General features: G+C 37.1%; 1 protein-coding gene across 2 annotated transcripts; it reads left to right on the forward strand.

The window, feature by feature from the left end:
- Positions 1-6,457: 6,457 nt before the first annotated feature.
- LOC108250023 (myoblast determination protein 1 homolog) lies at positions 6,458-15,217 on the forward strand. Of its 2 annotated transcripts, none has more exons than XM_017439698.3 (3): positions 6,458-7,334; positions 10,883-10,946; positions 11,955-15,217. In XM_017439698.3, the coding sequence occupies exons 1-3, from the start codon at positions 6,744-6,746 to the stop codon at positions 12,128-12,130; spliced, it is 831 nt and encodes a 276-aa protein (XP_017295187.1). In that variant the 5' UTR covers positions 6,458-6,743; the 3' UTR covers positions 12,131-15,217. The 2 variants fall into 2 exon arrangements, with proteins under 2 accessions (XP_017295187.1, XP_017295188.1); XM_017439699.3 differs by having other exon boundaries at positions 6,471-7,307; positions 11,955-15,216.
- The last annotated feature ends 288 nt before the right edge of the window (positions 15,218-15,505 follow it).

The following is a 15,505-nucleotide window of genomic DNA, read 5'->3' on the forward strand; positions in this document are numbered from 1 at the left end:
GTCAGCTGTTTGTGGCCAAAAAAATAAATAAAATCACTAATTACTTTGGTTTTACAACAAGGAGTTACTCAAAAATGTTTAACAAGAAATAAACCAGATCTGAGCATCCAGCTCTGGGCTGAAATTAAGAGCTACAGACAGACCTATCATGCTGAGAACTGACACATGGTCAACTTCTAACATCTCCTTATTGTCCCAATAGATGTTATTTTTCAAAGGGGAAACCTGCAGGACAGATTTCTTTAAACAACTCATTTTCTTGAGGAACTGTTGTGCGCCTCAGGCATGAGAGCGCAGAGAGGAGGAAAGGAGGAGAGGAGGAAAAGTGTCCCCATAGTTAGTTAATTCAATTAGAAACCTTAAGCAGCCATAGCTTCACTACTTTGGACAAAACTTTAATGTAAGAATAACAGTGAATAAAAACCAATCAAGTTATGGCTTTATGGGGTTTAAACCTATAAAGCCTTTCCATCCGCAGAGCATTGCAGGTTTGCAGGAGGAAACTGCAAGCAGCATTTACTGATAACAGGTATATACTGTATTAAAAACAAGTATATTTGTTGAATTCATCTGAGAGTCTGTGTTTAACAGTTGATAGTTGATTGTGAAACAGCCACCATGATGCGTCACGGTGATAATTAACTGTTAATAAAAGCATAATACAAAAATCAAATTCTTTGTGTCATTTATTCCAAAATGCCCTTTCTTTTTGAATTCTAATTTTTTTCTAAATGTTTTTTTAAACTAAGAAGGCTTCCCAGATGGGAAGTGAAACATCTTCAGCTACAGAACAGAAGTCCAGTTGATGTTTTTTGTTTGTTTTTTACCTGTTTGTTTTGGATTTGTTGTGTTCTGGATGACTGAGAATCTACACCAGCATGGCTATGATGCCATCATTTCTCATCATAACATGATCTTAGTTTAAGATGCTGGCATGAAGGTAATGAGTGATGTGTATTCTTTCAGTCTCTTAGGTATTTAAATATTTTTAAAATACTTGTTCACATAGTCCCACTTAAACAGGCACACTTGTCTGCTTTTCTAACGTTTTCCATAAGTGTGCATTTTTATCAAACTCACTTTGTTTCAACAGCTGCAGCTCATCTGGATGCATCAGTCTCTGTCATGGTTACATGCCATATCTGTAATTCTCACTTTTCAGCCAGTCTCAGGCATGTTTTACAGTGGATAATTGCAGGGCAACGGTCTTTGTGGTTCACCACAGTGTTGCTTGCGCTGCAAAACAGTTTGCCGGTAAAAGACTTTTAATGTAACACTTCAGGAAACCTACTCGTACAGTTGGTAGTCGGAATACTTGATGGCAAATGTGATCTTCTAGCATCAGACATGTTTTCATTTTGCAGACTCAGATTCTAGGAAATGAAACTGGGCAGGAGGTGAATGTGATTGGTCAGATTTGTGGAGTAGTTGCTGTTATTGGTCAAAATTGTAACGGTAAGCAATATTTGTGGGAGTTGGTCGAACTTCCTGGTAAGTACAATAAAAGTAATTACAAACTAAAACCTGTTCAGTCTGATAAAGAGGTTCTGCTTTCTTCATTAAAGTCAGTTTTTTAGGTTTTGTTTTTTCTAAGCAACAAAAATAACATGAAAACATAAAAATGTCTTTAGTTTGATTAGGTTATGAGACACGTAAAGATGTGTTTCTTTAAATGTTCTCTGTTCATCTTAAATATGTTTGCCACTTATTGCAGACAGACAGGTGTGTTTGTTGTTGGATTTGGTTCCGTATAAATCTCTTGGATTTCAGGGTTATATAAAACTCTCTGCTGAGTTCCATTAAAAAAAGAGTTGCCAACTCTCATGTTTCTGGGGTGAAACACATGTTTTTCATCCACACAAACTGCCCAAATTGATCTCCAGCCAAACAGAAAAAAATAACAACTCAAAACAATTGTACAATGTTTTGTTTTGGGTTTTTTTTTTTACATTTTTTTAGCTTCTCTACATTGGCTCCTTGGCAAATTCAGAATAGAATTTAAAATCTTACTTAACACACTAAGCTCTCAACAACCAAGCTCCATCTTATATTAAAGATCTTATTGTTCCATATTTTCCTATCACAGCACTTTGCTGTCAGACTGCAGGTTTACTTGTGGTATCTAGTGTTTCTAAAGTAGTATGGGAGGAAGAAGCAAGGTCCATAAACACATGGATGAATGAGTTTGGTGTGGAAGAACATGAGTGGTCTGCACAGAGTCCTGACATCAACCTGATAGACTATATCAAAAGTAGTTGTTGAATAGCTGAGGAGTCGGTATGTAGTGTTATGATAATACCAAAGCCCAATCTCTGCAGGTACATGCATTTGTCATAGGGCTTTTTTCACTGGTTAGTCAATCACTGTCCAATGCCATTTTGAGCAGACCAAGTTTAAACATTTACATAGACCTCTTGTTTTTGTTTTTACAAGGTGGGTGCATGAAAAACGAAGTGTAAAGTGGTAAGAGGACTTGACATTTGCTTCTCAGGAAGTGACCTAAAACTTCTGAACATGTTTATCAAGTGAACTTGTGACCTACAGAGGAACACACATGCTGATGGGGAACAGGGGAAGATTAATCTGTTGTCAGACAAACATCAAGACAGAGAAACAGGTGTGTCAGTAGGATTGCAGGCACATCTTCTGTTCATCTTTCTCCTCTGTACAGAGCTAATTTTTAGTATGTTTAAGAAGTTCAATTGTTTTCTAGTCATATTTTTCCAACTTTGAATACAAATTAAACTATATGAAAAAGCTTAATTTAACTTGTTGACTTTATTGGGTCTATAAGTTTGGCATTTTTGTTATCATCCACCACTGAGGGCAAAGGCAGCGCAAAACTATTTTTTTCCATGAGTGTGTGTGTACACAAGTATTTGTGTGTACTGTTATATATACTCATATATAACTGAACAGGTTTTTATGTGGCTGTGGTAGCTCAGTGGTCAGTAGCGTAGTCTTGTAATCCTGAGACTACAGGCCTGAGGTCAGGTTGCGTCAGGAAGGGTATTAAGTAAAAAAAGAAAAAACAATTGCTAAATCTTTCATGTGAGTTTGCTCATTGTAGCAACCACTGCAGAAAGGAGCAGCTCCAAGAAAAACAACTGAATGGGTTTTAAGAATCCTTTCAGTAAGTAATCCTTGGCTTGACAACCCAGTCAACCTTAAGAAATGCATAAATGGTTACAACTCAGTCAGTTTTACAGAAATTGGGCTAAAACGTGATGTGGCAGTAGCTGAGATTGATGCTCAACTTGTACTCTGAGTGCTAACTGAGTGTGCAAGATCTGTGTTTACAGCTTTGGCATTAACTGCTAAATTCAACTCTGCCTGTCCGCTAGCAAAATATCTCATGATGCACTGGCTAACTGACGTTAGAAAACACAAAATGGCTATAATTTAGTCAATTCCACATATTATGCAAAATTATGATGTGTTAGAAGCTGAGAGTAATTCACATTATATACTATAAGTAGTACTATTTGAACAGTTCCTTTTCTTAAAACATTAGCATTAACTTTATTAAAATGGAAGCATTTATTTAAAACATAAGTGACTTGAATGTGTATATGAAATGTATTAGTGTGTGTTTGTAAATCCATGGGGATCGACATCATCTGGATCAACAGTGGACTCAGGGCACAACCATGACGAGTCACTGAAATTACATGAATTAGTTTATATGAATGCTGATTGTGCACGCTGCACAAACACATTCAGAACACAAGATTTTAGCATAGATTTTACCTTTTTATCAAATACCAGTGAGGTGTTGTAGTTTTGGAGCTGGACCAGTTCTAGTGTGGTCCGGATGTAAAATAAAAGTGCTAAAATCCCCCTTTATTGAGGTTTCACAAATTAGATTAAGGTTTCACAAATCACACACTTGGTTTTAAATGTTCTGCAATCAGTGCAGAATAATTTGGTCCAGATTTGAAGTGTCTAGGTGTTGTAGTTTTTTAACGCCGTTCAAAAGCGCTGTTTTGATTAATTTTTTTATAATATACACAGCAGAAAAATACTGAGGTCCGGACCTCGGTGTCCTCAATGGTAGCTACATCCCTGTTCACAATACATACTCTGAATGTGACATCTCGGGTTATGGGATGAGATTGTGTTATTTTCATAGTTTGACCAAAAAAGCTACAACTCTGTCATTTTGCTAAATAATATGAGCTTAGTCAAAAACGCTGATGCATGAAAGGCAACAGGTGAACTGAATTCCTTTAAGAAACGATAAGCCTTTAATTTTTTGTTTGTTTGTTTTCCAGTTTAAAAAAAGTAAAAGAACTCTCTGTGTTTATTGTCTATTGGTTGTGTGGACTAGGGCATTGGTAGTTTTGAGATAAATGATGTCCTGGGCACGTCCCATAATCCTTCCACATCTTGATGAAGGATTTAACAGAACTCCTGGAGATGTTTAGGGCCATGATTTTTTTTTATATACCTCCCCTAACTTTGTCTTTTCTCTTTTTTGATTTAATTTTGTCATTGAAGAGGGTTTTTTTTTCTTTCACAAAGGCCGATTTATACTGACCATGACTGATTTATAACAGCAATAAAAAGGTGAAACATCCCATACTTTTCTACCTGTCAGCAGCCATTACTGGTTGTGTGACAGTGGAGTCCAGCTATTTTGAATAACTGCCATAAAAACACTAGCTACAGCTTATAATTGTGGCTTATTTTATATTTATAGCATGCATTTATTTTTAAGCATTCAAAGGATAAATAGAGGTCATTTTAATTCTCCTTAGAATTAAAATAGTTTGCAGGTGAGTGTGAAGCAGCTGGGATCAGGGTCAGCACCTCCAAATCAGGCCCCCTAGTGGCTTGTGAGGCCCTATGCATTTCTATAATCTTCATATATCGACAAAAGATTCTGGTGTGAAAATATCACTGTTTTACACAAAAAATGCTGGTCAAGATTTACCTTACATCCCAATATTAAACTCCAGTAATCATAATATCCACTTTAATAATACACTTCAAGCTGATTAAGTCTGTTAGAGTTCGAAGGACTCCACATACTGATGCATTTTCAGTTCATCTAGGCCAGGGGTGGGCAACCCTGGTCCTTGAGTGCCACTATCCTGCATGCTTTACTTGTTTCCCTGCTCCAACACATCTGATTCAGTGGCTAAATTACCTCCATTTTCTGCAGAAGCCTGTTAATCACCCGTTGATTCAAATCAGGTCTGTTGGAGCAGAGAAACAGTTAAAAAGGATTGCTTACCCCCGATCTAGGTACACACTAATTACTTAGCTGTAGTTTAACGCGGTCTCCAATCGAGGCATGTTTGTATGATTTTCACATTATACCGGTGTATTAAGCCGACATTATCTTAAATAAATACTTCATAAATTTAACAGCAACGTGTTTGAAACATCATAAAGTTACAACAAGAATATTTGTTGTCTGCTTTTGTAGATGATGTGGTCCTGTTGGTGTTATCGTGACAGACACGATCGATGCAGAATTGTATACTCTGTACTTCTCTGTTGTGGTAAAGAAGAAGCTGAGCTGCAAAAAGAACTCTGTTTACCGGTCGGTCTACGTTCCTACCCTCACCTATGGTCATGAACTTTGGGTAGTGACCAAAAGAGTGAGATCCTGTATACAGCCGGTAGAAATAAGTTTTTTCCTCAGGGTAGCTGGGCTCTCTCTTAGAGATAGGGAGAGAAGTTTGGGTATCCAGGAGGAAAGCTTTTAAACACAGATCTTCAGTTAGTACTCAGTATAGGTTGGGAAAGACTAAATTTTAGCTCAGTATCTGTAAAATTGACTGTTACAGGCTGTTGTTTTTAACACATAAATTGCTTTGTCATGTTGGCCTTCTTAATTTGGGCTGACTCCAAAAGTGAATCAGTGGTAGATGTAGGGCCAACATGTACTTTATGAATGTTTCATTAAATTCCACCACATATTCATGAGATATTTTGCTAACAGACAGAAAAACAAATACACAAACATGATCAAAATCATTGAAGGTGAAAGGCCTCCACCTTTTACCTTTAGCAGGAAGCAATAATCAAAATAAATAATTATAATTAGTTTACAGTTGAAATCATTAAATGTGGTGTTTTATCAATTTTGTAGTTGTTATTGGAATTACTTCAAATTCTGACATCATTTTAAATAATGAGAAGTACAAAAATAAATAAAAAATATATTCTAACAATTTGAATTTGTTCTTCAGACCAGGCAGCAGCTGTTTCATTTATCTGCCAGTTCTCCCTCCATAATTTAATTTTTCTCAGTTTTTGCCATATTTAATTATTATGTTAATTTTTATTTTAATAGTTCAGTTTTTGTTTTATCATAACAGTAGTCATATTCACACATACCCAAATTAGAACTTTGTTTCACCAATTTTATTCAGACGTCTTATTGTTTATTTCGCAAATAAATACAAATCTGTTCCAGTACAGATTCTTTTCTTTCTGTCTAAAACACTTAGTAAAAAAAAAAAAAAAAAACTTCAACTTTAGACAAGGCAAAAAGGACAAATAAAGGATAAAGACACGGTTCTGGAATCAGAACTTAAATATAATGGAGGTGGGGGGTCTCTCCTCCGAAGCGATTGGTCAGACCCCCGACACCCCTTACCCTGCCCTCTGTTCCAGTCCCAGGTATAAGAGCGGGATCCGGGTCCTCAGCTGACCCAGTCCAGAACCCGTGGGACCAGATCCTCATCGGGTTTTTCCACCTCTGATCCGTTTCGGACCCTGACGGGGTCATGGACGTGTCAGACCTGTCTCTCTCCGTGCCCCCCGGGGATGACTTCTACGATGACCCCTGTTTCAACGCCAACGACATGCACTTCTTCGAGGACCTGGACCCGCGGCTGGGCCTGCTGAAGCCCGACACCTCATCCTCCTCCTCCTCCTCCTTCTCTCCCCAGTCCTTCCTGCTCACCGAGGCAAAGGACAGCGAACACGTGCGCGCGCCTGGCGGCCCCCACCAGGCGTCCCGGTGCCTGCTGTGGGCCTGCAAGGCCTGCAAGAGGAAGACCACCAGCGCGGACCGGAGGAAGGCGGCGACGATGCGCGAGCGCCGCCGGCTCAGCAGGGTCAACGACGCCTTCGAGACCCTGAAGCGCTGCACGACAGCCAACCAGAACCCGAACCCGAACCCGAACCACAGGCTGCCCAAAGTGGAGATCCTGCGGAACGCCATCAGCTACATTGAGTCGCTGCAGGCGCTGCTGCAAGGTGGCCAGGAGGACGGCTTCTACCCGCTGCTGGATCTCTGCCGCTCGGACTCCGCCGCGTCCAGCCCCCACTCCAACTGCTCCGATATGGTGAGTCAGGGGGTCCGAGGGTCCGCGGTGAGTCCCTCTTCAGGCTTTAGGGTTTTTCTTAACTTTATTCAATTATACAATATACACTTATTCAAAAGTTTTACTTTTTTGTAGTCGGAAAACATATTTTTTCTAACCAAAGTCTCAACATCTCGTTTTTTTTTTTACACAAATTGTCTAAATTTTTCTCCCATTTAAACGTACTGAAGACATTGTTAAAGCTCTGTCCAGTCTGTCTTCTTAGAGACACGCGGACATGTAAACGGAACTGTAGACCTCAGGGGTTGACAGCTTTTGTCACCTGAGGAATGAAACCTACAGATCTGAGCACACCAGTGACTTCAAATCCAAGATCCTGATGGCTGAAACTTTACCTTTGAGGCTGAATTAGGTGGATTTAACAAAAAGTACCATCATAATGGTTAGGGCCTTCTTTTATACACTACAATGATCAGAAAAGTACTCCGCTTGTTTGAGCAATTTTTAGAAAATTAAATTTCCATCTTTCAGAGTTTTTCAAAATCTGGATTTGTTTCCAGACTTATTTAAACCTGGAAAATGCTAAAGCAGACCTTTAAATACTAAGATTCCTGTATGTTTCCTTATCAAATATTAGACCCAACCTTCACCTGTTTTCTACTCTTTTTACTTCTGACGCTCATTTTCTTGCCGCAGTATTTCTTTTCAACTCATCTCAAATATTTGTCTTCAAAGAAAGAAGAACCTTTCCATTTAACCTGTTTGATATTTTCAGTCCAGATCGTCCCTCAACTCAGGTTTGCTAAAGCAGCCTGTTCTGAAAATCTTGAATTAACAATCTGATTGAAATATTGAAAACACCGCCCTAGGTTTTCTGCATCCTCAAATCGAAAAGTTCATGTTTTTGATTAATTATAATTCATATCTACAAATGAAGCAGCACAAGATTTCAAACTGCTATTTCCTAATTGAGATATTAAATAAAGTTTTTATCAAATGATTGCTGGGGAAATCTTTTGAAATTCACCATTTCAAAAAATAAATAAATAATGATAATAATAAAACTGTCATAATTAGTATTTATAGTGTCTTGTAAATTACTTTGAAAAAAAGTATTTTTTAATATTTCCCTTCACTGATTTTTAATTTTTTTGGGAAATCAGTAAAACAGTGATATGTGGCGTCTGTGTTATACTTATATGCGATACCTATTTGTTGTACTTGTATGTGGTAAATATATGTTGTACTTGTATGTGGTACCTGAATGCTGTACTTATATGTGGTGCATATATGTAGTACCTATATGTGGTACCTGTTTGCTGTACTTATATGTGGTACTTGTATACTTGTAACAAAAAAGTATTGAAGTTGACAGGAAAGTTGAAAATATGGCTATTTATTATGTGATATTGTAAGATATTTGTGCCAAATATTTACACAACTACAGTTTTACAAAAAGGCACTTTTGAAATACTTTTTAAACAAAAATACAATTAAAATAAATACAAATTGTTTGCATCTAATTTGAATCCTAATTTAAGTCACATTTACAAACAAATTAAATATCAAATGAAAAAGTGCAAACAAAGCACCAACACACGTCTCACATCAAGGCTAATGAATAACAACAGAGAAATGTGAAAAACAGAAAGATGCTGTACTGTACTGTGCTTTTTGTGGCACAGGCTGCATGTTGGATCACTACACAAAACATATCTAATGCTGAATTTAATAGGATCATTTTACTGGTAAACATGGATAATATTTTTACGAAGCACAAAACATGCTTACCATATTCGGTCTTGTAAAGCCACCAGCTGAATTTCAGCTCAACTAACCATTTTTGGTTAAATCCGCTTGTTTATTGCTGTGGCTCTGACGACTTGCTAACTTGAGCGGTAGCTGAAGGTGGCTCGGCCTCAGGGCTCATTAGAGTCCTTTAGGGCTCTGCTAACAGCGCGCGGACCTGAGCGCACGGTCTGCGGCAAGTTACTAGGAGGCGCACGACCATGCAACGAGACACCGCGCGGGGCCTTCGTGCAGGGGCGGGGAGGTAGGTAAAGGTAGTGGTTTTTGGGGTCTGGGTGGAAAAAAACAGTGTATAAAAAATGACGTATTTATAATAAACAAGCGGAGCTTAGCCTGGCAGCCGGGTCAGCACAGCCTGGTGGCCCACCAGGCTTATAATATCCTGGGGGAAACTCTGCACATATATGTGGTACTTAAATGTCGTACTTGTATGTGGTACATATATGTTGCACTTACAGGGTTTCCCACAGAGTATTGTAAGCCTGGTGGGCGAATCACAACTAAAGCAATTAAATCAGTAAAAGTCAAACTGAATGCTTTAAGTTTAAACATCCTCTCTGTATCACAGCCAGAAACAACAGTTCTTCCTCCTGAATATGTGCAGCCATATTTAATGTGAAACTATGTGCTGTCTTTTTTTTTTAACCGTATTTCCACTGGTTACGTAGCGTACTGCCCCCCAGCTTTTCGGAGAATACTGCAGTGACGTAAGCTTCTCCACCGCACACTCAGGTACGCGCGCAGTTCACAGAGCCCTGCAGGACTCTAACGAGCCCTGAGGCCGAGCCACCTTCAGCTACCTGGAGTTAGCAGGTCGTCAGAGCCACAGCAATAAACATAGAACTATAGGGTTTAACCAAAAATGGTTAGTTGAGCCGAAATTCAGCTGGTGGGTTAACAAGACCGAATATGGTAAGCATGTTTTGTACTCAGTGAAAATATTATTATGATGCATCTAATTTATCCCTGTTTACAAGTAAAATGATGCTAATAAATTCAGCATTAGATATGTTTTGTGTAGTGATCCAACATGCAGCCTGTGCCACAAAAAGCACAGTACAGTAGAGCATCTCTCTGTTTTTCAGTGTTCTTTGTTGTTATTCATTGCTCTTGATGTGAGACGTGTGTTGGTGCCTTGTTTGCACTTTTTCATTTGATATTTAATTCATTTGTAAATGTGACTTAAATTAGGATTCAAATTAGGTCCAATCAATTATTTATTATTATTTATTTATTTTAATTGTATTTTTGTTTAAAAAAAGTTTTTCAAAAGTGCCTTTTTGTAAACCTGTAGTTGTGTAAATATTTGACACAAATATCTTACAATATCAAATAATAAATAGCCGTATTTTCAACTTTCCTGTTAACTTTAATCATTTTTTTTACTAAATCACGGTCGACCAGCGAATATCCACCTACCACTGGGCTTAGCTTTTTTTCTTGGGGAAACCCTGCACTTATGTGGTACTTATATGTATTACCTCTATGTCATACTTATATGTGGTACCTATTTGTTGTACTTATGTGTGGTACATATATAAAGTACTTATATGTGGAACCTATATGTCTTACTAATATGTGGTACCTGTATGTTGTATCTATATGTGCTAATTGTATGTAGTACTGATATGTATTACCTGTATGTCATACTTATATGTGATACCTGCTAGTTGTACTTTTATGTGGTACTTGTATGTGGTACCTATATGTTGTACTTATACATGGCACATATGTGGTACCTATTAGTTGCAGCATTCTAATTTGCAATGTTTTTTTTTTCCTTTCAGACTGATTTTAGTGGGTCAACAAGACATTCTGTCAGCAGCTCATATTTCTCAGAGGCAGCAAATGGTGAGAATTACCCTTTACTTCTTTAATGTGGCCTTCTAAGTTCAAAAAACAAAGTGCACAAAATATTTTTACATCTCAGTTCAATCAAAATAATAATAATAATCACTTTCGCTTTCTTATACTAATGTTAGTGTATCACTTCCTCTAACTCAAGTCAATATTAGCTTATCACTTCAGCTATCTCAATCTAATGGTAGCTTGTCACTTATGCTAACTTGAGAGTTTGCTAAACATCTGCTAAAACAGAGTTTGGAAAAAAATAAGCTGGATTTTATAGGGTCCTACAGAAACATAGACATTAAGTGTTGTAATGGACATCCATTTAAATCTTTTTGAAAAATTTCAAAACGAGTTGAATTTAAAAATAAAATAAAAACATTTTTTAACTAGTAAAAACAGCAAAATTGGATCCTATATGCTATATTTTTTTCACAGTAAATTTTCAAAACGTGTTAAATTTATGTTGATGATAATTAAAATGAGATTCTGTAAAGAAACAAAACTATTTTTCAAGAATTGCATTTAAGCTTTTGTTTGTTTACCCTCTCATCAACACTTTAGCTCTTTGATTCAAATTCAGTTTATTTATATAGCACCAAGTCACAACAAAAGTCGTCTCAGGGCACTGTACAAAAACATTCACATACATTATAAGAAGCCAATTAGTAGAAGTTTTCTATCAAAGGAAGCAGCAGATTGCGTTAAATCTTCACTCCAACGCTCTCATCCTGAGCAGCACATTGGTGACAGTGGAAAAGAACAACTCCTTTTTAACAGGAAGAAACCTCCAGCAGAACCAGAACAAGGCTCAGGACGAGGGGTCATCTGCTTCCAGAGAGAGTTTCATAAAATAGTTTGATAACAGTACAGACAATTAAACTTAGGTACAGGTGAAAATATTATTGCCCTGCCTTCGCCTTTAGCAGTGGGTGATTAAAATGTAAAATATATATTCCAGAAAAAAATAATCAATTCCAGATGTAATGTGTGTTTTTGTGTTGCGTACAGGAGGTTCGAGGAAGGACCGGAGCTCCATGGTCTCCAGTCTTGACTGTCTGTCCAGCATTGTGGAGAGGATTTCCTCTGATGGACCTGGTTCTCCAAGCAATCAGGGACCAGAACTTGCTTTGATCCCCTCCCCCACAGCCAGCCAGGACCCAAACCTCGTCTACCAAGTTCTATAGAACTTATTACAGATCCACACCTGAGAAACACCTGCACACACTTCAGATTAAAACAATTATTTATTTTGGTGGAAATCAATTTTTGCCACTTGTTTAGATTAGTAATGTAAATTTTCTTTTTAGAGTGAAATCTTCCCTTAAAATCTGTTTTTTTCTGTTTCAGTGACTATAGAAGTTCATTACTGCCAGGACAAACTGAACCATTGTTAGTTGTTATTATTATTATTATTATTGTTATTATTATTATTATTATTATTATTGTTGCATTTTTATGCAACCCCAATTCTGCAAAAGTTTGGATTTTGTGTAAAATGTAAATATTAACAGAATGCAGTTCATAACAGAGAAATTGTACAATTTTTAGGAAAAGATGAAGTAATTTTGATTTTGTTGGCAGCAACACTTCTCAAAAAAGTTGAAAAAGGCAACAAAAGGCTGTAAAAGTAAATGATGCAAATAAGAAACAGCTGGAGGAGCATTTTGCAACTAATAAGGTTAATTGGCAACAGGTCAGTAAGAGGACTGGGTATAAAAAGAGCATTAAAAAGAGGCTGAATTTCTCAGAAGTAAAAATGGGCATTTGGTGAGAGGTGCTGAACTGATCAGCCCGCAGTCCAGACCTCTCACCAAATCAAAACCTATGGCGAATCATCCAACAAAAAATCTGGCAAAGAAGACACGAGGACAGCTAGAATCCTCCATCAGACCAGAATGGGACAGCATTCCCTCCAAAACCTCTGCTGCTCTCCTAAGCTCCTGGATGTTTACAGACTGATGTTAAAAGACCTTTTGAGGCATGTTACTGCAGTCAAATTCAAAATGATCTTTAAAAGAAAAAAATGGTACAATTTCTTAGTAAACATATCAAATGTTTTTTTTTTTAATCTTTCTTTGTGAAAAACATATGGGTTTGAGACAAGTGACAAGTGAAACATGGTACAAAAAGAAAAGAGTCAGCCAAAGCCCCAGTTTTGACCTTGAAGTAATAATATTATTTCTAAATACACAATAGTCATTATTTTCTTACAGCAAAAATGAGCTTCTTAGATCACTCCCCTAATTTTTTTCTTGGGTTGTTACAAAGTGCAGGATCAGATCACTTTAATGCTGCAATCTATAGTAACTGAATTGCAAATAACTTTAGGTTCTAAAAACTATTTTAGAACCTTTAAGGACACTTAAATAAGAGGGGATAAGAAGTAGCTGAAGTCCCGTTGAATTCCCTCAAAGGTTACTGCAGTGAGACATGATAATAAAACAAAACAGGGCCTCAGAAACACAATTACAGATTTATTTTTTTCTGTCCTATCCTGTCAGTCTTTGTCAGAGTCAGATATTTTCCATCACTGCAGCAGAGGACCATGTTTCTGTTTCCATACATTTTGTGTAAATAGACAGTGATTTGCTTCAATTTTATGTTATTATGAATGCAATATTTTTATGTCTGTTTTTTTGAAAGTTGTGAACAAATTGTTTATATTTATACATCTGAAAACCATATGAAATGAAAATGTCAAATAAATGATTTGACTTATTTGTACAAATAAGTTATTTAAATCTTGAATTTCTTTTAAATCCCTAAAACACAATAACTAAAATGAACTTTACATTTTTCATCAAATAAGAATCCAACAGTTTATTTTAAGTTGTTAAAAGTAATAGGTCCTACTAATATTCTGAATAAACAAACAAGTTGCAATTATTTAAGAGTTTTGCATACATTTTTTTGATGAAATGTTATTTTAATATTTGAGAAAAATTGTTTGTAAAGCTTAAAGTGAAGCTTTTGATTCTCATGCCCATCTTTTTACATAAAGACCTAACATTGTTTGAAGGAGAAGTTTTAAACATTATGTGCAATGTGTAGGGCTCCAGGTAAATTTTAGAGAAGATGCTCAGCTACAACCACACCAAACGATTTTAATAGAGGAAGGAGTGTTATCATATACGTATATATACATATGTGTGTGTGTTATAAATAGCAAACCAATCAGTTTTGGTAATTGTGCTAATTTGTGCCAAGTACAATGGACATTTCACAAAACTAAATTTGAGACCTGAAGTGCACTCAGTCTCGGACACTTTTGTTTAACTCAGACATTTCATTTTATCGAAAAGGCAAACAACTCTCAGGTAAAGAGCACTTATTTACGAAGGTCCTTCCCCACTGCTGATGTCTGTCTGGTCCCTTCTTGTTTGGGAAACTGAAATTGATGATATTAAAACTGACTAAGATACAGATTCATTTGCATGGGGCTCAGGTGACTGATCAGTAGTGGCTGTAGCTAATACTGTATATAGTAAACATCTTGTCAGGACCCTGGGTTGTTTTGGAGCTTTGATTCTAGTTTCATTATTCTGTGTTCCTTAGTCTCTTTCTTTGATTAGATCAGCCTTGCCTTTGTTTCACTTTAGTTCAGTTCTCCTTAGTGATTCTAGTTTTATTATGTTTATTTAATCCTTGTGTCTAGTTCTTTGTTTCAGTTAGATTCATTTTCCTAGTCCCCCTGTTTGTGTACTCTCCCTCGCCCCCTGTGCCATTTTCTCGTTCACTCTCCCCTCGCACCTGCAACCCGATAGCTAATCAGCCCCGATCTATTGTTCCAGCATTCACCCTCACAGTATTTAAACACTTCTCCTGCTCTCACTCCTCGCTGGGTTCTCCTGGAAACATCACATTTTCTTCCCTAGTTTTCCCTGCTGGCTTTTTGTTCTTGATTCCTGTTTAAGTTCCGTTCTGGCTCCCTGTGCTCCAACTTTTTTGTACTACCTTTTTCGTAAAATCTACTCGCTGTCTCTGCCTCGCTGCATTTGGGTCTGCCATAACCATAACCAACCATGACACATGACACATCTAATGTAGATGCTAGCTGCAAACTCGTTTTTACCATCTTGTAATCTGCACTTTCAGAATTACACGACTGTATTGGCAACTTTTGAATTTTGTAACACAGAATAAGTATTATTAATACTAATAACAGCTGTGAGGGTGTTTTCTGTGCATACCTCGCAGAGCAAGTCTGTCCCACTTGGTTCTGGACTAAAGAAAGTGTTGAAATTTCAATAAACTTGGACTTTCACATACAGTATATACTTGATACTGGAAAATATAATTTACTTAAGTGTTACAGTGGTGGGTAGTTTATCATTTGAGCACGGATATGTTTTGCATTATGAAGAATTTCTGTTAGCATACACAATAACAAGACAAACAAAAACTGAAAAAGTCATGTTTCCAATGATTTGATTTTAGATTCCTTATCAGTCAGTCAGGTTGTAGCGACTTCGATCCATCAGCTTAGCCGCTGCTGGCTGAGTAGGTTTTTAATACTGTGATGCGTCTCCAATACGCCATGATGAGCCCCACTTGTGTTT

This window comes from Kryptolebias marmoratus, linkage group LG11, assembly GCF_001649575.2.
Source record: "Kryptolebias marmoratus isolate JLee-2015 linkage group LG11, ASM164957v2, whole genome shotgun sequence".
Taxonomy (NCBI): Eukaryota; Metazoa; Chordata; class Actinopteri; order Cyprinodontiformes; family Rivulidae; genus Kryptolebias; species Kryptolebias marmoratus.

Bases quoted from the DNA above. Each gene is read 5' to 3' on its own strand.
- LOC108250023 (XM_017439698.3), top strand. From the start codon at position 6,744: ATGGACGTGTCAGACCTGTCTCTCTCCGTGCCCCCCGGGGATGACTTC. The intron at 7,335-10,882 runs GTGAGTCCCTCT...TTTTCCTTTCAG, and splicing joins AGGGGGTCCGAGGGTCCGCG to ACTGATTTTAGTGGGTCAAC. The intron at 10,947-11,954 runs GTGAGAATTACC...TGTTGCGTACAG, and splicing joins TTTCTCAGAGGCAGCAAATG to GAGGTTCGAGGAAGGACCGG.